The sequence below is a fragment of the Herpailurus yagouaroundi genome, unplaced genomic scaffold (assembly GCF_014898765.1).
Source record: "Herpailurus yagouaroundi ecotype Mexico unplaced genomic scaffold, PumYag 140, whole genome shotgun sequence".
NCBI lineage: Eukaryota > Metazoa > Chordata > Mammalia > Carnivora > Felidae > Herpailurus > Herpailurus yagouaroundi.
Window position 1 is genome coordinate 2,727,421 of NW_024412395.1, and position 23,682 is coordinate 2,751,102.

General features: G+C 36.5%; 1 protein-coding gene across 2 annotated transcripts in view; it reads right to left on the reverse strand.

Annotated features, from left to right (window-relative positions):
- UGGT1 (UDP-glucose glycoprotein glucosyltransferase 1) overlaps positions 1 to 23,682 on the reverse strand; it is a 112,356-nt gene that overhangs the window by 78,330 nt on the left and 10,344 nt on the right. For both annotated transcript variants that reach the window (XM_040474705.1, XM_040474704.1), the window contains exons 3-13: positions 22,731 to 22,813; positions 21,102 to 21,232; positions 18,408 to 18,520; positions 15,796 to 15,970; positions 13,921 to 14,017; positions 12,817 to 12,895; positions 9,881 to 9,981; positions 9,073 to 9,172; positions 7,913 to 7,973; positions 3,570 to 3,661; positions 1,614 to 1,764 (exon numbers count right to left, since the gene is read on the reverse strand). In XM_040474705.1, the coding sequence (XP_040330639.1) occupies positions 1,614 to 1,764; positions 3,570 to 3,661; positions 7,913 to 7,973; positions 9,073 to 9,172; positions 9,881 to 9,981; positions 12,817 to 12,895; positions 13,921 to 14,017; positions 15,796 to 15,970; positions 18,408 to 18,520; positions 21,102 to 21,232; positions 22,731 to 22,813 (1,183 nt within the window). The remainder of the gene's footprint in view (positions 1 to 1,613; positions 1,765 to 3,569; positions 3,662 to 7,912; positions 7,974 to 9,072; positions 9,173 to 9,880; positions 9,982 to 12,816; positions 12,896 to 13,920; positions 14,018 to 15,795; positions 15,971 to 18,407; positions 18,521 to 21,101; positions 21,233 to 22,730; positions 22,814 to 23,682) is intronic.

Here is a 23,682-nt window from a genome sequence, read left to right on the forward strand (position 1 = left end):
CTGAAGAGGAATTACTTGCAGGGAGAAAACGGTGAACTGGGAAGAGAGCTAAAGAGGACTTGGATGGAAACATTGTTTTCTTCCAAGAAAACAAGATTTGACACAAAATGATTAAATGTTAAGGCAGAGAAAGTATGGGATGGGCCATATTGCTGTTGCTTACATTCATCTCTTTACTCTTTACTCTTTGTTTTTAACTCAAATGTTTTTAACAGGAAAACAAATGACATAACAATATTTATCAAAATAACACCTACATTACCCAGAGAGAACTCAAATAATGATCATCTTTATTCGACATAATTTTCTTTGGAAAAACTTTCTCTATGATAAATGCTGTATAGAAACCAAGAAAAAAGGATAGGAGGGCCAAGGATGGGTCAGGCAGGATGGGCCAGGCACATTGCTAATATTAATTGTGCTTTGACCACAAGTGCCCAGGACAGCTCTATTCCCTGCATTCTCTTTTATACACAAGAAGACATCAATATAGCAGATATAAATCTATATAAATCCTTCACATACAAAACAAAGTTCTTTAAGTTTATTTATTTATTTATTTATTTATTTATTTATTTATTTATTTAGAGAGACAGGGAGAAAGAGTGTGTGCACATGCACACGGGGGAGGGGCAGAGACAGGAAGAGAGAGAAATCGAAGCAGGCTCTGCATTGTCAGAGCAGAGCCCAATGTGGGGATCGAACCCACAAACCATGAGACAATGACCTGAGCCTAAATCAAGAGCCTAACACTTAACCTGCCTGAGCCACCCAGGCTCCCCAATAATCAAAGTTCTTTTAAAGGATATTAGCTAGGTACCTGGGTGGCTCAGTCAATTAAGCATCTGACTCTTGGTTTCAGTTCAGGTCATGGTCTCATAGGTTTGTGAGCTCGAGCCCCACATCGGACTTTGCACTGTCAGTTCAGAGCCTGCATGGGATTCTCTCTCTACTTCTTTATCCTTCCATTGCTTGTGCACGTGCTCTCTCTCTCTCTCTCAGGATAAATAAACTTTAAAAAAAATGTTTAAAAAAAAGATAATAGCCAAAGAATGATATTCTACACAAAATTACACAAGACTTGGATGCAACTGAGAAAATACAAATTCAGCATTCTTTTTTCCCCAAGAGATGTTCAGCTGAATCCTAGGGGGATACAAAACTGGAAAAATCACTGTCTTAACCACATTAAATATAATAATTCAACTTTTAGAGCATTTAAGAGACTACTTTGGGGCGCCTGGGTGGCTCAGTCAGTTAAGTGTCTGACTTCAGCTCAGGTCATGATCTCACAGTTCGTGGGTTCGACCCAGGCATCAGGCTCTGTGCTGGCAGCTCGGAGCCTGGAGCCTGCTTCGGATTCTGTGTCTCCATCTCTCTCTGCCCCTCCCCTGTTCATGCTCTGTCTCTGTCTCTCAACAATAAATAAATGTTAAAAAAAAAAAAGAGACTATTATATACACATGGTCCCATATAAGCAGTTGCTGTAAATCACTGTTTGATGCCAATAAAGGAGATGATAGAAATAACTTACCTCTCACAAAAGACAAATGAGAAAGACATAATAAAATGTCTGCCCAGAATGCCCTTGGACACTCAAACGGAATACCTACTGAAATAGCAGGACTCCTGATGTCTACAGCATAGTCAGCTTCAGAGGGCTGGATGTTCAGTTTCAAAACATTATGCAGAGAAAGACCTTCTATTCCCAATCTATGCAGACCTTCCATTACCCGAGCTTCATTCCTCAACACATCAAACAGACTGGAGAGTGGGGGAAAGTAGGTATTTAGTAGAAAAAGCTTTAAAAAAAAAAAAAAAAAAAAAACCTCACCATGAAAAAACTATCCATTCAAACTCAATGCCCTGTTCAAACCAGTCAAGAAATCAAAAATGGGAGCTCTTCCCCTTGCTTCATCTTATCAAAATACATCAAGCAAAGTACGTAGAACTTGCTTCTTGGTGCATGTTTATTTACACTTATCCATGTATATACCAGGTATAAAATTATCTCTAAATATAAACACACAATTTGAGGATAAAATAATCCTCATCTGTATTTTACACTGCATATTTTTTAAAAACACTACAGTAACCTCTCTGTATTTCTTACAACTGCACATAAATCTACAGTTATCTCATAATTAAAAATCTATTTTAAAAAATACATTATATAGATTTAACATAAACTTTAACATCAGTGTCAATTTACAAGGTGCACACACATATGACCACAGTATAAGGTCTAGAGGAATTTATACCCAATGTAGAGGTTTTTGAGGGAAGGTAGAAAAGATGGGAAGGAAGAAGAAACAAGAAGCAAAGATGAAGATGTTACTTTTCTTAGTTCTTTTATCTGGGTATTATTTAAAACTGTTTAAATGAGCAAGAACTCAGTTTGTAAATCCTGAAAAATTAAAGAGATATGTGTATATTTTTTGTTTAAAAAAAACAACATATATGGGCAATCTTTATTTAAAGTGTCCACATCCATTTTACTTTTTACTAGCTCTAAAAAGCAGTATGAGAACATTAACAGTTCAATGAAAATAATTAATGTGAAAAATATCTTACTGTGGGAACTGGCTCTTCTGAAGCATTAGCAATAAACTTTTATTTTTACTATTATGAAACCCAGTGTCAACTGTATCAACCTTAATCCCAAGGACAAAATCTGAATTCTATCTATCCACTCTCCTCCCCCACCTCCCCTGCAAAAAATTCATGAGACCAATTCAGAACAAGTTAATACTGAGCCACATTTTAACAACACAAAAAGGGTAGATACTCAAATAACATGTGTGAGACAGAACACCTTCTGAGACACCAGATGCATAGGCATTTTGAATAAATCTACTTCACACTGTTTCCAGAAGTAAAAGAACCTGCTTGAGCTCTCTCTTTTTTTTTACGCTTGAGAGGAAAACTATAGCTCTAAAAGGGCACCCTCAAAAGACTTGGGCCTTAAATGTCCCAGACCTTGAACATACATCAAATGACAGGGTCACCAGGGTAGCTCAGTCTGACTCTTGATTTCAGCTCAGGTCATGATCTCATGGTTTGTGAGTTTGAGCTCTACATCAGTCAATGTGAAGCCTACCTGGGATTATCTCCCTCTCTCCCTCTCTCTCTCTCTGCCCCTCCCTCCCTCCCTCTCTCTCTCTCTCTCAAAATAAATACATAAACTTAAAACAAAAATGACAGTGTCATCCTGCCCATGCCAGTCATGAGCCTACCTAAATGCATTCACCTGGTAATAAGCCATCACAATCTGAACATGTTACAAGGAGCTAACACAATAAATTTTTTTTCTTTTAGTGCTCATTTATTTTTGAAAGAGAGACAGAGCGAAAGCGGGGGAGGGGCAGACAGCAAGAGAGATGGAGACACAGAATCTGAAGCAAACTACAGGCTCCAAGCTGTCAGCACAGAGCCTGACGTGGGGCTCAAACTCACAAGCCATGATCATGACCTGAGCCAAAGTCTAATAACCAACTAAGCCACCCAGGCACCCCACAAGAAGCTAACATTATAAAATCTTTTCAGAAAATGAAAAACATTATCCATACCTGAATATATCCTGTGTATCTAAATCAATGTGAAGTCCATTGATGAACAGTGCTGAGTCTCCAGGTTGTAATCCTAAAGTTCCCTTGAAATACTGAAATATTTAAAAAAAAAAAAAAAAAAAAAAAATTGTTAAGAAGCAAGAAGAGGATGTTTAACAAAAATTTCCACGTTTCTAACTTTATTACATGTATAAATGTTGGCATCCTCCTATTTACTATAGGAAACCCTAAGGATGGGTTAAGATTTCCTTTTATGTACTCCCACAGATCCTTCATAGCATCTATTTTGTTGTAATGAAACTGCTGGTTGTGATAAAATATACCTCTCTTCCCTCCCTCCTTCCAACTTTGATTAATACAACTGTTTAATGTCAGAGAAGGAGGAGAAGGAAGGAGACTGGTTAAATAAGCCAAGTGTTGAGGATCATTTTTCATAAGAGACTTCTGTTACTCTTGCCTGTTTGTGATGCCAAACAAGGTGGTAACAGCAGTCACTAACAGCTGGGCCTCCTGATGAACTCCAAAGACCTAATCTGAAAGGGTTCAAAATCCCACACCTCCCTGAGACCTTCAAACTAACACACATCAAGAAACTGAGTTGCTGCCCCGAGGAAGCACCTATGTGCAAGCTAACTCTCCAAGCGCTGGTCTCCATGGGGCGCCTCAACTGCTGCTCCCTGAGGTGGTGGCTGCCATGGCACACAGGTGACTGTGCAGCCCTTCAGACCTGCCCGACCCATCCGACACACTGCTTGGATGTGTCAGCTTCGGTTGACTTCTACCCTTTCCATTTAATTCCTCTTTCCTTGGGAGCCACTCCACACAGCAAAGGGAAGAAACTACTCAGATACTAGGGACAGAAATTAAACCTTTAGTTCTCATGGGGCTGGGGGAAGAAGGGCAGGGACCAGTGAGCTTCCTTCATGTCCCAGTAGTCTGCAGACTCAGTAAACTTCAAGGTCTAGTATTGCATGGGTAAAGCACAAAACAATGACGAAGCCACATTTGCTTCTTTGCCTTGAAGGATTAAATGGCAAGTAAAATAAGGGGAAAATAGAAAGCTGCATCAATTCAGAATTGGAATTTCTTACGTAGGAAGGAAAAACTCCATGTCCACTCACACCCAGGCCATAAGTACAGCACCCTCTGACTGTAAGAAACACAGATTCTGAGCTGCTAGGCATAACTCATATCCATTTCAAGATCTGGTAATACAGCAAACTTCACTTTTGAAAATTCATCACACTGAAGATTTAATGTTTGTACACATTTTTGCATGTTTTATACTTTTGTATTTTATACTTTAATATTTAATCAAGAAACCCCGAAGTATCTAGGAAGTACTATAGCCTATGTAATTTAATGTTTTGTCCTCTTGGTGGGGGGAGCCCTGAAAGTAAGATAATATTTAATATTGCTATTCTGAAAATCAAAAACAAGGTAAATAAAAAATGTCAATAAGGTTTCTTCAAATTAGTAAATATTGGAGATAAATTTGGTTTACTTACCCCTCAGATCTATTTAACTAATATCTTCTATGTAAAGGTTTTAAAAATCTGGGGTAAAGACAGACTGAACACAAGCATTTCTTTCCCTCCTAAAACTCTATTGAAATGTCAGTTTTTTAAAAAGGGATTTTTATAGAGTTATAAATCCACAACAACAAAGAGAACAAAAGAGAAAAAGGGCAACTAATTTTGGAAGCTAGAAAGGAGATATGTGAGTAGCAAGAGTTTTAACAACCCTGAGAAAGCTAAAGGCTAGGCTGACAGTGGGGAAAGCCAACAGAAACCACAAGTTACCCTGTGGAACTCCTCAAAAGGCTCAAGAATTGGCAGCACAAAGAACACAGGTAAGAGGGGGTATCCACTAGGCTAAAAAATGAGTTCTGATGTATAGCTTTTTAAAGATAAGAGCCCCCAGACTCCCTGGTTGATTTCACGGAGCAAGGTCCCTCCACTCCAGAAAAAACGGAACGCTTTCATTCCCTGTGAAAGAGTGAAAGAATCTGGGAACTCAGAGAAATGAAACACAACTAACAGCGGGAATCCCATATGGAAAACAGGGGACTGAGTGGAAGCTCCTGAATGTTCTTTCCTACTTGGCTTCTACCACTCCAGCAGCCAGACTTCACCTTCTAGGTAAGAAAGAATCAGAAGATCCTTTTCTGGAGACTGAACAGCTCAAGAGGAAAAGTTTCAGACTGACACACTGGGACAAGCTAGGAAATGGCCATAACAGGATAGCCTACAGTCAAAAAGCCTCAAGGCTTGCCATCAGCTCCTTACTGCTACTGCCTCATTCTCTTCAATATGAGCAGCAATCACCAGACATGTGAGGAAAGCCTCTAACATTAAAGACAAGAAACCAAGACAAAAAGAAAGTCAACTTAAGAGGAAACAGATACAAAAGAGAAGAAAACATACATATACACTACTGACACGTTCAAAATGACATGAGAACACCATCAAAAAAAGGTCAAAGAACAATAACCCTTGGAAATTAAAGATTTGACAACTAAAGGAAAAAATCTCAACAAAGGGGTTGAAAATCCTCCCCTAAAAAGTTTTAAAATAAAACACAAAAGAATTGGAAAATAGGAAAGAAAATACACATTTTTTAAATTAGGCCAAGCTAGTCAAGGAAATGCAACATCTTAAAAATAAAGAATTCCAGGAAAACAAAAGAGAGAAACTAGATGGAAAAATGCAAGGAAATAAATCAAGAAAACTTCCCAAAACTCTAGGAAATGATTTTCCAGATTCAAAGGGCCCATCAACCACTCAACAGTACAGAGATTTCTTTAAAGGGCATAGCACTGTGAAAATTCAGATTACTAGAGCCAAAAACAACACCCTGAATGATTCTGGAAAGAAAAACTAGATCTCATACCAAGGCTTCAGACTTCTCAATGACCACAACAGAAACCAAAATTCTAAGAAGCAATGCCTTCAAACTGTCACTATTGACCCCTGAACTCAAAACTGACACACTGAACTCAGGAAATTCCTAAAAGTTTCTGTCAGTCAAGTTCATCTCTTAGAAACTAATAAATTGCTAGAAAAGGAAAAGAAACTATTTGAGGAAATATGACACCTGTGCAGATGAATCAGAAAGTGCTCCACAGCTTCCTCAGCTTCATTACAATGTTAAAGTCCCCTTCTTGGAACTATTCATCCCAAGCCCTAATAAAGGAGCCAGCCTACCTCTGTTAGAGTAGTCATGGTTTTGGAAATTATTCCCTGTGATCTCCCTATTTCTACAAATAAAGATGACCTTGTGAGGCAATTCCTCCTGGTGTGGTCTCTGTCTGTAACTCACCAAGAAGCAACTCACTTTGGTCCAGTAACAAAACTTCTAAAGGACTTCCAATCTAGATTTCTATACTCAGCCAAGCTATCAATAAAAACAGAAATGGAAAATTGATTTCTCAGAATCTGAAATGCAACTTTTCTCATGAAGAATGATGTACTGCACCAAAAAAGGGAGTAAACCAAAAACAAAGAATACCAGGAACCCAAGAAATAGGAGATCCAACAAAAGAGATTAAAGCAAGGTCCCAGGATAACTGGTATGCCCTAGACATAAAGAACAACCAGACCATAGTGGAGCAGAACAAAAATTAATAAAATCACAACATGAAAATACAGAGAAAGTGGAGGGATGGGGAAGTGCCAGTACAGAGTAGTGGCAGACATGGGGGTGAGGGGCAGTGAAAGAAAGTTAAATGTCATCCTTGTAATGGGAGGCCGACACAGAAGACTTGAAACTGGAAAACAAAGCACTAATTTAAGTTTACGATAAAGCTGGGGATAAACATCAAAACAATCAGCTAAGGGTTGAAAATAGATGCTTCTAGCAAGGAGGACAAAACAGGGATTAAGTCCAGAAGCCTGGGTGGCTCAGTTGGTTAAGCACCTGACTCTTGATTATGGCTCAGGTCATGATCCTAGGATCGTGGGATTGAGCCCCACGTCAGGCTCCATGCTGAGCAAGGAGCCTTGCTTAAGATTCTCTCTCTCTCCCTCTGCCCCTCTCCCCTGCTCGCTCACATTCTCTCCTTCTCTCTCACAGATAGATAGATAGACAGACAGACAAACAGATTAAAAACAGAGAGTAAGTCATGTTAGGGGGATGCTGCTTATCTAAACAAAGTGGTGGCACCATCTGATGTTTCAATTATATTCATATTCAACTTTAAATATTAAAAACATAAAAAAAGATTACAGAAATGAATAAAACACCACTATCTTTGGTAAAAGTTTGTTCAATGTCATTGATGTAACTCAGATTTCCTCATCTTTAAAAATACAATACAAAACAGAAAGACCACTGGGTAATACCTTCTGATTCTCTTCCACTTCGGTTCTAAGTTCTGAACTCACCGCTGTTTTTGTTATTGCTCTAAAGAAATAAAAATGTTATCGATGTTTAGTTAATTTCCGTATATTTGTATGTAAAACAACAAATTCCTTAATACAAAAAAACAAAAAAATCTTCACCTTTACAAATAATAAATATATTTCTCCACTCAGATGTACATATTTTTTCATTACTTCAACATACAACATCACAGAAAAGTAGCAGTAATAGCAGCATTTTAAATCAAGTGCAGTTATTCCAAAGATCTTAGGTTAAATATATGTAACTCTATTCCTATACACAATCTCTACTGCTCACAGACTAAGGGATAATGTTAAACTAAGGTGACAAACTGCTCATGCTACTTAAGCACTTTTGGTGGAGGTGGCATCCTACATGTATATCTTCAATAGCATACTGAATTAAATGAGATTGTACTATATGATTTATAAGTCTTTCTAAGAAATGGTTGCCAAGACTAACCAAATAAACAAACTTATTTATAAAGCATCTCACATAAGAAGTCAAAACAGCTCATTCAGTTACTCAAGAAAAACACTGGCAACCATTTAAGTTGTTAGTCTCTAAAAATTTGGCTTTTAAAAAGATTTATGAGATATGGAGGATATTACACAACTGAAAGCAGTATTTAAAAAGCTGCACTCAAAATCTTACTGTCACCATGAACAAGTCAGCCTATAGAACTCATATGACTCATTGAGTTTAAATTAGATGATGTATACAAAACTCTTCAGGAAGAAAAACACAGTCGCTGCTAGACCCTGTATTAGTTACATCCGCATACATCAGATTTTGTTAACTCATCTAAATCTGACAGGCAGGGATCATTATTTCCATTTTAATGCTGGGGAAGTGAGGTAATGAGAAGAGAGGTAATTATTTGCAAATGTCACACAGCTAGGCAGAGCCAAGGACACAACCTACATGGGTCTCCAACCTCACAATGTACGGTACTGCCAACTTCCCAGAAAGATAGCGTCATCAGTGGCATGGTGCTGGTATTAAAACTTTAATTTTCTAAGCATTTTCATATTTTACTTGTCTCATTTTGCATGTAAACATGAAGATAATTAGATATATAGTAAAGAGAAGAATGTCTTAGAGCTTTACTCTTCATTACCTGGCCTTGGTAGGAAAATTTTGACTAAGATCCTTCATTACCACCAAAGCTAATTCAACAGGAGCAGCCAAGATTCGGGAAGCAGTCTGGAAACTGAGATCTGCAACAAGGTCAAGTATAAAGTGTATTAATCTAATGCAATGAGAAATAAGGGGGAAAAAAACATTTATTTCTCATTATTTTCATGGCAATTGAGAATGTTTTAGAATGCAACCATTTCAGAGAGCACCCATGGTTTAATTCTAGGTTTTGTTCAATTCCTAGTGTTTATTGTTACATTGCTTGCTATACTTGCATAAAACACTAGAGATATACTAACACATTTACATTTAGCATAGGATAAATCCACCCCAAATCCTTTTCATTTTTATGAATTTACAATATACCACAAAGTATAGTAAAAGTCTTTAGTAAATTATGCTTAAAAAAAAAGTTTGATAAAATAGACCTTTGGGCCAGAAAAACACACATATCCTTCATGTTAATATGTCTTTAACATTTGACAGATACACTATTCAAGAAATGTATATATAAAGAAATAGAAAAACTAAGACAAACATTATAAACTTAAGTATCTGTTCACAGAGAAAGATCTGGCATTCATTTATATACATACTTCTGCATACTGTTAATCTGTCTACAAAAGGACTTCCTTTCCTTTCTGATTAATCATAATCACTTTATCTGAAAATCTGTGGTACCCTGAGAATCAGGCAAATAAATAAAATTAAATTCAAATTCTATTAGTTTTTTAATACCATAAAATTCAGTCAAAAGTAGGCTGGTGATTCCTCTACATATTTGTTACCTTGCAATTGCCAAACTTTTAAAGGAGCCATTTCATTGGTGCTCTCCACAAGATGTTTTCTGAGTTCCTTCAACTGTCCCTTCAGGTCAGGGTGCAGGTCTCTGAAAGAAACATAAAATCAGTCCTTTAACATGTCTTTTCTTTCTCAAAGCACACGTAGAAGTTGGCTCCAACTTTATATTCATGATTTTCCCCTTAGCAATAAGTAAATTCCTACAATAAAGGGAAAATATTAGAGCAGAATTATTTTTCTTAAAAAATAAGTTAATACAGAAAATGATCATCTTTTAAACCATAAAATTTACAGATTAAAAAATGAATCACCACTACAGTGATTCTCTATGTCAGGGAGAGGAAATGGGACTGAGAGTGGGGACAAAGGGGACCCCAAGTCTACCTGTAGTGTTTTACCATTTCTTTCAAGTAAAAGAAGGCATGTGTTGGAAAAAAACTTCATAAATAGTTCTTTGAAACAGAAAAGCATGTACAATTACAACCATCAATTCTGGGTGATGAGCACATGCGTATGTTCTATTATTTTCCACACTTTCCTCAATCTTTTTAAATTCTCAAAATAAAACTGGAAATACAATGCTGCCAGTCCCAAGATGGATTTCTTTCAGCTACATGCCCATAAATCTTTCCATCACATGAATAATACAACTTAAGTTAACCAAGAGCACTGGGTTTCACTTAGTTTTATCTTGAAATACGGTGCATTCTATTTAAAGCTAGTAAAACAGAAGTTATCAGAGGCAGATATGTATCATTTAGATCAGACAACAGATGGCTTGTTGAGTAATTCTGTTCTTTTAAATGCTAGCAACTAAAAATTTCTTAAATGCCACATACAGAAAGTAAAATATTTACTCAGATCCTTCACCTTCCAACCAATCCATTTCCAATCAGTTACTCCAACGTCTTCTTCATGATGATCATATCCGAAAATGGTCCCATTCATTATTCTAGGTAGCTAAATAACTATTCCGAATGTGCAAAATGGAAAACGTCTTTAATATGCTACATACTACCTTTGTGCTCTAAATACATAAGATCATAATGCTATCCAAAAATCAAACATAAAAAACATGAATATGAAAAAATATTCTGGAAAGCTGGGTCCAATAAAAATGAAACCTGACTGCATACTAATGAAGCCAAAATGATATTAAATACAATGAAACATTCATATGCATGGGATGGACTCAACATGTCCACAGAAATTCAACATGAACGGAGTCATCTTTGCTAACCCGTTAGTCTGGTTAAGTTTTTTCACTGGGCCCCATGTTAAAGTTCAAGTATGTGAAACTGGCCTACACATACTTCTTCATGATCTTTCCTTTACAAAAAACAAATAAACGAACAAAGAAAAACGAGAAAATGCCACTGTAGATGTCCTAATTAAGATTTCCAGATAAAGCAGAAGTCCGGGCTCTGAACAATTGTCAAAGTATAATAGAAATAACTACAACATTTAAAGTAACTACTAAGAAGAATTTTCAGTCATAAATTTCTCTGAAACTTTCATAAAATGGCTATGAAATTTTCTTCAAGAAAACATCTCTATCCTCTTTCATATAAAGTGAAATCTAGGGAGCCTGGATGGCTCAGTTGATTGAACGTCCAACTTTGGCTCAGGACATGATCTTGCTGTTTTGTGAGTTTCAGCCCCGTGTCAGGCTCTGAGCTGTCAGCAGAGATTTATCTGTGTCTCCCCCCCTCTCTGCCCCTTCCCCACTATTACTCTGTCTCTCTCAAAAATAAATAAAGATTAAAAAAATAAAGTGAAATCGGGGCGCCTGGGTGGCGCAGTTGGTTAAGCGTCCGACTTCAGCCAGGTCACGATCTCGCGGTCCATGAGTTCGAGCCCCACGTCAGGCTCTGGGCTGATGGCTCAGAGCCTGGAGCCTGTTTCCGATTCTGTGTCTCCCTCTCTCTCTGCCCCTCCTCCGTTCATGCTCTGTCTCTCTCTGTCCCAAAAATAAATAAACGTTGGAAAAAATAAATAAATAAATAAATAAATAAATAAATAAAGTGAAATCTAATATGTATTTCAACTAAACGTGTATAAGATCTACTGCACCTCTTTTGCATTGTTTCAGACTATGTTTAGCTTAAGTAAATAGCTATGGCCTTTTAAAATACTTTGTCGATTTTCTTGGGAAAAATTGGGTGAAAAAATTAGATGTCTCCTTTTATGTGTAACTTTACGTCATCAAATGCAAGGCCCAGAAAAGATAATCAACTAAAGCCATAGGCAGGAAGCCATATCATTTAACAATAATGTGCTTCGAAGTATGGAAAGAGCCCAAATGTCCATCTATGGATGAATGGATAAAGAAGATGTGGTACATATAAAATGGAGTATTACTCAGCAATCAAAAAGAATAAAATCTTGCCATCTGCAACTATGTGGATGGAACTGAAGGGTGTTATGCTAAGCGAAATTAGTCAGAGAAAGACAAATATCATGACTTCACTCATATGAAGACTTTAAGTTACAAAACAGATGAATATAAGGGAAGGGAAGCAAAAATAATATAAAAACAGGGAGGGGGAATGAAACATAAGAGACTCTTAAATATGGAAAACAAACAGAGTGTTACTGGAGAGGTTGTGGGAGGGAGGGGGCGCTAAGGAATCTACTCCTGAAATCATTGTTGTACTATATGCTAACTTGGATATAAATTTTTAAAATAAATAAAATTTAAATAAATTAATTAAATTTAAAAAAACAAAAAATGTGCTTCAGATGTCTGGAAATCATGAACTATACAGTAAATTAAGTGGTAATTGCTTCCTATCAGGTTACATATATAAAGCACTACTGAGAGATCTGTAACTCAGACAGTAATGAGAAAGATGATACCTACAATGCAAGGAAGCTTGGAAGTTTAAAAGAATAAGGGCATTTCCTCCAAAAATATACATACCTTAATTTTCCAAAGAGGAATCCCTGAACTTCATCAATAGGATCATTCTCACCAATCACTGTAGCATTTACCTCCGTTCCTATAAAAGCACAAGCAAATACATGTCTAATCATTCAGACAGGAAATAAAAATGTTATTAACCTCATAAAATTTGAATAATGTAAAACAAATTAGAAACACCTGAAATTACAATACTACTTAAAACACTGAATACCTCAATGACCCTTTTGTAGAGTGTTTTTTTTTAAAACAGACAGAATACATGTGTTTTTCAATGTATCCTCTGTTCCTGGATACAGTAAGAATGTATTTTTCCCTTGAACTTTGGAAAATTTTACATGTTAAAAATCTCAAAAGCTCAAAATTAATACCTCTAAAATTATGAACAGTGGATTTTTCAGTATCAAAATTCTAAAGAACTTCCAATTAAGCAACTTAATCCTAAATATAATTATTGGTAACAGAATGTTGAGGCTATTCTCCATTTACCCAAACCAACCATCTTTATCTGTAAAATAAGCTCACACACTGGGTGTTGTATGGGAACCAATTTGACAATAAATTTCATATATTAAAAAAAAATAAAAATAAAAATAAAAATAAAATAAGCTCACAAGGAAGAAATAGAACGACTGCACATAAAACTTGTGTGGTTGAAATAATAAATTCAAAACCCTAGAGTAGTACAATAAGTATTCCAAGTGCGGAAAATAATCAAAAACACAAAATTGTTCATTAAGATAGTTTAGGATTTCACTCTGGGTCACAAATTAATGGCTATTTGTGAATTACACATCATCAATAACAACAGCTACAATTATTGACCTTTTTGTGCAAAGAACTATGCTACATTCTTTCCCTATACATCTCATTTTCTCTTCACAAATACTTTAGGAGGCACATGCCATTATCTGCACTTTACAGACAGAAAATTTAGGACCTACAAAATTTGCTTCACATCACCCAACTCACAGGTAACAGGACCAGAATTCAAACACAGGTTCATCATGCTCCTAAATCTATTCTTTTACATTAAGGAAATAAATTCCCTTTAACTCACATTTAAGGAAAAGAAAACACATTGGTCTTAATTCACAAATTCACCTTTCACCTGAGTATCATCCTTGGCCTTGTACTCAGTGCTCTTAATTGCCAACTCCACACCATAGCCAGAGAGGTAAACAGGTTCCTTCCTCGGATTCTGCAAGCAGAGTAAGTATTCCACCATTAACACCTGGCTTCTTAAATGTCACAATGAACATGACGTGAACATGTTAACATCACACAGCCACCACCTAGGATTATGCATTCAAAATATAGCTAAAACTTCCACGGGAATCTCAGCCTCGTTTAGATTTTGTATCCTGCCACAAGTATGGGAATGGGAATTCCAAAGCAGAGGCAAAACCAGATGAAGGGACAGTGACAGGGCAGAAGTAACCAAACCACGTGAAGAAATAGAGAAAAAGAAAAGGAAATTCTAGAACTTACAAAGCAGGGTTGGAATACCGATGAGGTTTCAAACCCAGAAGTACTTTGATAGGACCATGTGTGTGTGATGTATTCATTTTTTATTAAATTTAAATGTCTTCAAAAAAAAAAAAGTCTTCAGGTTGGGTTTGGGCTGACCAACTGTCACAGGCTTACCACCATCCTGAATGAGGATGGCGCTTTAGATATTTTAATCTTTAATAACAGCAATATAGCCTGGAAAGCAGTTGTCAAAACTAGGTATTAAAAAAATCTGTTTCAAGGGGTGCCTGGGTGGCTCAGTTGGTTAAGCGTCTGACTTCAGCTCATGATCTCACAGTTCGTGGGTTTGAGCCCCGCGTCAGGCTCTGTGCTGACAGCTCAGAGCCTGGAGTCTATTCAGATTCTATGTCTCCCCCTCTCTCTGTCCCTCCCGTTTGCACTCTGTCTCGCTCTCTCAAAAATAAATAAACGTTAAAAAAATTTTTTTTAAAAATCTGTTTCTGTTCATACAAATTTTCATTTAAATATTTATTTGGGAGTGCCTGGATGGCTCAGTTGGTTAAGCATCCGACTCTCGGCTTCAGCTCAGGTCATAATGTCACAGTTCATGAGTTCAAGCCCCATGTTTGGCTCCAAGCTGAGAGCACAGAGCCTGCTTGGGATTCTCTCTCTCCCCCTCTCTCTCTGCCCCTCACCTGCTTGTGCACGCTCTCCCTCTCTCCCTCTGTCTCTCCTAATAAATAAACTTAAAAAAATATTTTGTTAATATATATTTTGCTTATAGGGACTTACCACGCAATTTTACTGAGATTATGACACAGAAACTTTAAAAGCAAATATGTTTACATATAAATATGTTAATTGCTAAATGTTACAAAAGACTTTAAAAACTTAATTTTAGTCAATTCTGCTTGTTTTTATGCCTTTAGAAATCCTCCCTTCATTTGATGTATCAAATGAAAAGATTCCGAATGGAAAAAACATTTTTTTGGAAAGGAATTCAAGAATCAGTTCCATAGTATGATGATTATATTAAATCTAGAAAATATAATTTACATGTTTCATTTTTAAGTAGAATGTACACTTTATTAAGCCATTTTTCAAGCATAATTATTTCCTATTTCTTCAGACTGGCAAGCAAAGTACCTCCTATGTGCAAATAACAGATATGATGAAAAGTAGATCAAATAATTTTATAAAGGGGGGATATTATTAGCTTATGTGCTAAGGTCGTGCAGGGCAAATCAAGATTTTTAACAGCTATAAGGGGCTTCAGTCATTATCTCACAGCTCATGGGTGTGAGCCCTATGTTCCAGCTCTGTGGAGCCTGTTTCGGATTCTGTGTCTCCTTCTCTCTCTACCCCGCCCCCACTTGTACTGTCTCTCTCTCAAAAATGAATAAACGTCAAAAAAAATTTTTTTTAAGTTTTATGTATATATATGTGTGTATATATATATATATATACACACACGCACACACAATACATACATAAGTCAATACTTACAAGTATATAATGTCTGAGTACATAATTGATTTTGCCTGCATTGTTTTTTGATATAAGTTGGCGGTGGAAATTATAAAATTCCTCATAACCAATCTCAGAGTAGAAAATGACCACTGGGCTTTCAGGATTAGATGATGGGTATCTGTGATCTCCTTTGAACAATAAAGGTTTGGGCCTGAAAATAAATATTAGAAGCTTAATTTTTTTCTGGTTTTTATTTTAATTCTAGTTAGCTAACATACAGAGTTACATTAGTTTGAGGTGTACAGTATAGTAATTCAACAATTCCATAATCACTCAGGGCTCATCACAAGTGCACCCCCAATCCCCATCACCTATTTCACCCATCCTCTTAAACTTAAAAAAAGTTCTTAAAAATTAAAAATGGTACAAGATATAGCTATATCTTGCTATATCTACAGCAATAATTTAAATAAAGATTATAAGCATCTTAATACAAAGAGTATTGGGGTGCTTGGGCGGCTCAGTCAGTTAAGCGTCCAACTTCAGCTCAGGTCATGATCTCACAGTTCATGAGTTTGAGCCCTGCATCAGGCTCTGTGCTGACAGCTCAGAGCCTGAAGCCTGATTCTGTATCTCCCTCTCTCTCTGCCCCTCTCCCACCCGCACTCTCTCTCTCAAAAATAAATAAACATTAAAAAAAAATTTAAGGGGCGCCTGGGTGGCTCAGTCGGTTGAGCGTCCGACTTCGGCTCAGGTCATGATCTCGCGGTCTGTGAGTTCGAGCCCCGCATCAGGCTCTGGGCTCAGAGCCTGGAGCCTGCTTCCAATTCTGTGTCTCCTTCTCTCTCTGCCCCTCCCCCATTCATGCTCTGTCTCTCTCTGTCTCAAAAATAAATAAATGTTAAAAAAAAAAAAAATTTAAAAACAGAGTATCAAAACAGTTTTCAGTCAGTAAGAACACTGTCAAATATGAGTCTTATTCATGACTAAAAATAATAAAAGCACATCATACTAACTATAAAATACAGACTTTGATTAGTAATTGTTACCAATTCCTAGAGAAGGATGAAAGGCAGAAAAAGGATACATATCCACATCCCATAGTACTAAGGCTTTATTACGCTATTCTACTATATAAATAGATTATCCTACTATCTGAAAACATAAGCACAAATAACGTGAAAAAGCAGGATGATTTTAAGCATATAACTGGCCAACCACAGCATCTCCCTCCTCTATCATTTTTGCTACTATGATCTTCCTACTAAATGATTTAATATTTAAGTTTCCCTCATAAATTTTTAAACTTGCCCCTCAAAATAAATTCCCTAATATCAGCATCAAGATATCAATAGATCTTATTGCACAGACTTTATGACTTGCCATTCCTTTTACAATAAACTATTTCTTAATAAACTGTTCCACAGAAGGTAAAGAGATAGAAGTAAGGATATTCACTATAGCCTTATCACAATAACAAACAAAAAAATAGAAAACAACTTTTAAAACTATCAGTAAAAAACTATGAGACATTCTTACATAAGCTATTTTTCATGCATTAAAAATAATGAGGTACACATACATGTACTAATGGGAAGAAGCCTCTTGTAAAAATAAACCTACCTGTATAAATCTATAACCACAGAAAAAAGCCTAAAACATGATGACAAACCATTAAAAATAGTTACCACCTCTCAGAAGAGGAGACACCATCATTCTTTTCTTTATAAATGTCTGCATTATTGTTTTAACAAGTTAGAGTTTTTTAAATCAATTAATTTTGTTTACCCCAAGGGAGCACCACTTTACCATGCAAGCCATTCTCCAATGTCCATTCCTCGGCCTGGACATAGCTGGAACACGTACCCCATTTTCTGGTTGTCATTCTAAGTAAAAAGCTCTCCCGCCATTTAACGGGCAGAGAACAAGTGCTGGGAAGAGTACCTCACTAAAGAGCTACCCTACCTGAAATGCCCTTAGGCCTCTGGTAGAGCAGAACAACACCACAGAGAGGTCAGTTATCCAATTTAAAATGGCATTACAGAGAAGGTACAATGGGGTTACTGCCATAGCCAGACAGCAAGAGACACCTGTTATATCTGTCCACCAAAGGAAACCTACCTTTAAGCAAAAAGCCAGCCCATTAAATTACCAACTTAATATTCAAATTAAGCTTGCTATTATCTTTTAAATAGTCTCCTTCGTCTGAAACTAGTAATACTCTGAGAGATCATTATCATTAATATCATTACTTCAGGCACTGGTTTAATACACAGGGTATTCTTTACTACACTAATGACAAAGCCTATGTAATCTCACAGAGAGTCATCACTAAATAATAACAGGAACATAAAGTACTCTTATTATCTCTATTTCAAAGTGAGGTAGGAAAGAAAGGTTAAGTAATTTGCCTAAGTTTACAAAACTATTTTAAGTGATAGAGCTGGGATTCAAATCTAGTCGGTCTGATTCCAGAATCCACACTCTAAACCACTGTATCTACAGACCACAAAACCTATAAGAAATTTGAAGGGTGGTAAATAAAGGTTAAAAAAAAAAAAATTAAAAAAAAAGAAATTTGAAGGGTGGGCTTGATATGGAAGAAAGCACAATGAAATACAGTATGTGTGAAGAAACACACAATTTACCTTTCAGATGCTGTGAGGAGAAGAGTCTCAAGGGTGTCAAAATCACAAGTCTTCTTTCCATGCACAGAGAAAAAAGAATTACATCCTTCTGGTGGAGGCTCATCAGCTGCTATCTGCCATTTAAGACACAAGACACTCTCATCATGATTTCTAACCACAGACGAGTAAGGACATGAATACTCTAAACAGGTAATTAGATGATAATAAAATAACATCAACAAAAAGGAAAATCAACATCTACTGAACTCCTACAATGTGACAGGAAGAGTTTCTCACATGTCACTGTTTCTCACATATTATTTCATCTAGCTCCTCCCAATATCACCGCATGAGGTTGGTATTCATACCAGCCCCAAAACAGAACTTTAAAATTCTACCTCAGAACAGAACAAAAGATATCCAGGGAATACGGTATGTACCTTAAAGAAAACCAAGCTTACAAATATCAATTTTAAGCATCAAGGTGTAACTACACAATCCCTATTAAGTATATTAAGTCCATATCCATACATTAAGTACAATATGCAGATTAACTTGAAGGCTCTCTCTGAAATAGATAGAATGACATAGACTCTAAAAAAAAAAAAAAAAAAAGGAAACAACTGGACCAAAAAAAAGAGTATAGATGGAAGGTAAAATTATCTACGAAGCACACTAAGCTAGATATTCCAGGGAAAGGCTGAAGGAGACAGGAGTTTATGTTCAGAGTGAAATGCATGAACACCAATGCACAATGAGACAAGTCAATCTGCAGCTTTAATGAGAGACGCTGAGAAGACTAAGTATAAAGAGATGGGAAAAGAAAGGGTATAATGACAAGCACTGGTGTGTGCACTGATGTAATTTATGTAATACGTTAATATTGTCCTTTTCTATAGACATAAGAAAAATAATTCAGAGATGGAAAAATGGTAAACTTGCTATGAAAAATTGATATTAAAACTTTTCATTACATTCTTCATTTTTTGGTAAATTACTATAAAAACTTACAAACACAAAAAAATAAGAAAGAACAGCACTTTAGCTGCTCTCAACTCTCTAAACTCATAAGCCTGGAGTCCTGCGAAGACAGGACCCCACTGTAAGGAGAAACTGCTCAGGGTGCCATAAAATTTGAATAGCACAGAGATATAGAGACAACTAAAGAGAAAATCCAATGAAAGTGCAGGAGAGGAACAAAGGAAATCTCAAAAACCAAACAACCATGTTTTTTTAAAGCCACCGTATTTTTTTCACACTACATAAAATCAACAGAAGAGGGAGCCATCAGGTCATGATCTCACGGTCCGTGAGATGGAGCCCTGCGCTGGGTTCTGTGCTGACAGCTCAGAGCCTGGAGCCTGTTTCAGATTCTGTGTCTCCTCTCTTCCCCAACCCCCCCCCCGCCCCGCCACACCCCACAAACACACACTCCATCTCTCTCTCTCAAAAGTAAACATTAAAAAAAAAAAAAAAAAAAAGAAGAGGGAGCCATGCCAGCCTTTAAAAGTTAAGAAAACCGTGGGTGCCTGGGTAGGTCAGTTGGTTATAAGCATCCTACTCTTGAGCTCAGCTCAGGTCTTGATCTCTGGGTCATGAGTTCAAGCCCTGCCTCTGGATCCAGCTGCCAATTTGCAGGGAACAGAGGACAGAGAAAAAGTTGAACTGTATCATGAGTATGTGATCAAGAATACAGACTGTAAAAAAATTTATAGGGCAAACAGTGTATGTTATTCAAAGAAAAGAAAGCGCTAGAACTAGAACCTGTAAATTTAGGGCCACACCCCCAAAAAATTATCAAAATTTTCAAAACTCAGCAAGACTGAATTCTATCGTGTGGAGATGCACTCTTGGGCAGTAAAACGATAAAGAAACATAGCAAGTCATTCCAACAAAGGTTAAGAAAGTAGTTCTTTTTGGCTGGTGAGAGGCAGCTGTCATGAGAACAGAGCACAAAGGCTGCCAGTGGCCCTGGCAAAGTTCTACTTCATGACCTGGGCGAAAGTTACAAGTGTTCATTACACCATGTATTTCTTGTGAATGATTATTTGTGCCTGTTTTACTTTATAATAAAATAGTGATCTTAAAATTAACATTTCTTTCACATCAAATATATGATGGGTGTATGCTCATCTTTGATTCTCTTACTTTTTTTTTAAGGAGTCTGTTCAACTCAAAATCCAACAAGATCCACACATTGCATTAAGCTGACATATATTTTAAGTCTCTCTTGAAGCTCTTCCTTACCTCTTTCCTTATATTTGTTGAAGAAATCAAATTATTTTTACTACGAAGTTTTCTACATTCCAGATTTTCCTGTTACCCCTCTGATATTGCTTCATATTTCTCATCCCCTGTATTTCCTATGAACAGCTTTTACATTCTACAGGCTGTGATCAGATTCACGGTCAAATGGTTTAGCAAAACTATTACCCCTATGCCGCATTGTATAAATGAAGTCTCATAGTTTTGTTTTTGTGTGGATATTTTTTCTTAAATGAAAGTAAACGCAAATTATATAATTAAAAAATTTGAGATCTGAAGATTTAGTATCAGTTTTGCTTTCTATTTATAAACATCATAAATCCTCATAAATTTCAGGCAGAAAAGTTACAGCTCTGTAACACAATGCCAGGATAACTGCAATACAAACAATCATCATGTTATACAACCCCTAAAAAATACCATTATCTTGTAAGCACTGACTGAACTTACCTGCTGGAAGGCTTGAATTGTAGCCGAGTAGGAATGAAGGGATAGACAAAATTTCAACAAATTCTGCTGCAGAGGTGACAGAAACTGAAATGCAGTTTCCAATATTGCGTGATAATAGGAATAATCAGTACCTGCCAAGAAAAAACATTAACCAAAATAATTATCTACAGGTAGACATATCCAAATAAGATAGTTCATACAGTATAAAGCTATGTGTTACAAAGGTATATGATAGCAAAATCTTACCACTATCCTTCCTGAACTGTTGTCAAATGCTTAGAATTCCCTGGAGTACACAAGTTAATTGGACTCTTCCTCTCTCTTTTTTTTTTAAAGTTTTATTCATTTAAGTGATCTCTACACCCAACATCGGGCCTGAACTCATGACCCTGAGATCAAATGTCAGATGCTCTACCAACTGAGCCAGCCAGGCACCTCTCTCTTCTTCTCTTTCTTCACACTATTCCCTCTACCTGGATTGCAACTGCCCCACTTACCTGGATAACTAACTCCTACCTACCTCCACAGGAAGAATTCAGCTAGGACATCACCTACTTTGCAAAGTCACTCCCAAACCCTACCCCATGCCTCAATGGACCAAGTACATCTCTTCTTTAGTCCCGTATTTCTCTGCTAATATCACACAAAAGAGACTCAGACTTGACTTTTAAAATTTGTATTATTTTTCAAAAAAATCCAACAGTTGAGACTCAATTCAGTTAAATACTAATAGCAGTCACATTGTTTTCACACATTTCCTTTTCAGCAAGGCCTGTCAAGGTTTTAGCTACCTGTGTATTGGCATTTTTGACTAGTAATGTTTATACTCTATTGAATTACAAAATGTGAATGCACATTATAAACTGTAAATAAGCAACACAGTTTACACTGTCATTAATTTGACACCCTGACACTCGTAGGTATATGGTGTAGGTGGCTGGCAGGCAGAACAGGCAACATTTTGGATGGTATTAGTTAATGATAACGAACCTAATAGATAATAGATCAGTTGTATAATTAGATCAGTTATATAATTAGTTCATTAACAAAAGAAGAAGTAACCAAATCTGATGGTGATTATGTTAATACTAAATGATTTTTGAGTGAATTTGACTTCAACACAATATTTCTATAGCACTTCTAATAAAACAACACAAAAGAAAAACAAGAGGGGAAAAGAAAGCATAGGTAGTACTTCCAGCCAAAGTTATAAACTTTGCTTCAAGGGGCACCTGGGTGGCTCAGTCGGTTAAGCGTCCAACTTCGGCTCAGGTCATGATCTCACGGTTTGTGAGTTCGAGCCCCTCATTAGGCTCTGTGCTGACAGCTCAGAGCCTGGAGCCTACTTCAGATTCTGTGTCTCCTTCTCTCTCTGCCCCTCCCCCGCTCATGCTCTGTCTCTCTCAAAAAAAAAAAAATTAAAAAATATTTTTCAAATAAAAAATAATAAACTTTGCTTCAAAAGTATTACTTTGTGTTGGCTCTGCTGGCTACCATCACAACTCTAGTCATTAAAGATAAAAATGTTTTCCATTAATTGCAAAGCCATACATACTGTGAAAGAGACCATTTTTTTTCCTAATATTTTCACAGATACCAAAGTCAAAGAAGCATCTGCTTCAATTTTACCGTGATGATCAGATGATCCAATATTTTGGCTGGCTTCTACAAAATTCCAAAATTTCTCTTGACTGTCTTCCGCTAAAAACTCACTGGGAGAAAAGGGGGGAAATATCAGAAATGAAACAACTTAATAAAATCTTCTAATATAGGTTACATTTCTAAGAGAGTAAAAATAGGTTTGTAAATGTCCAAATGTCAACAGTTTGGCTTTTACTTTATATTATACACAAGCATGTGCAATATATATTCTAACGATAACTCTTACTGGCTTAACCATTAATAACTAATTAGCTTAGTAGCTTATTCACTTATTCATATTAATAGCTTAATATGTATCCCTTAAGAAACCTAAAATCACAATGTTGTGACAGGGAAGTCCCAATATAAATAAAGCCTATGAAACCCCATTTGTGAAAAAGCTGTCCGCAGTGGAAGTAGAATTAACAACTGATAACTGTGGTACCAGTTCTGCTCACTTATTTTCTGAAAGACCTTACAAAGAACAAAAAATGTCTTGCCTAAGGTCCTCTCCCAAGGAAAACATGAACCCTAGAAAATTTTCTAGGAGACTAAAGGCAGCATGTTGTAATCTTTTAACATCCCTAAATCCAAATTTCAAGATCACCAAATTTCAGTTTAAAGCTAGCACTGATCTAAAAAAAAAAAAAGCCGGGTCTTAGAACTTAATGCCACCTTAATTTTTCTTGACTTTACTCTACAGACCTAAAATAAAGGCCATTCTAAATTTCCCTTCATTCAAGAGTCTAAAATCCCTAAAAGAAAATGTGTTTACTAACTGAATGATTCATGTAAATTGGTTATCTTCTCCTCTGAGACATAATACTAACATAGTGGTGATCTCTCACTGAAGGAAGGCTTTCCCATTACTTGTCAACACTGGGGTGTACAACTCTCACTCTACTCCACAGCTAGACACAGAAATATGGGAAAAATAAGA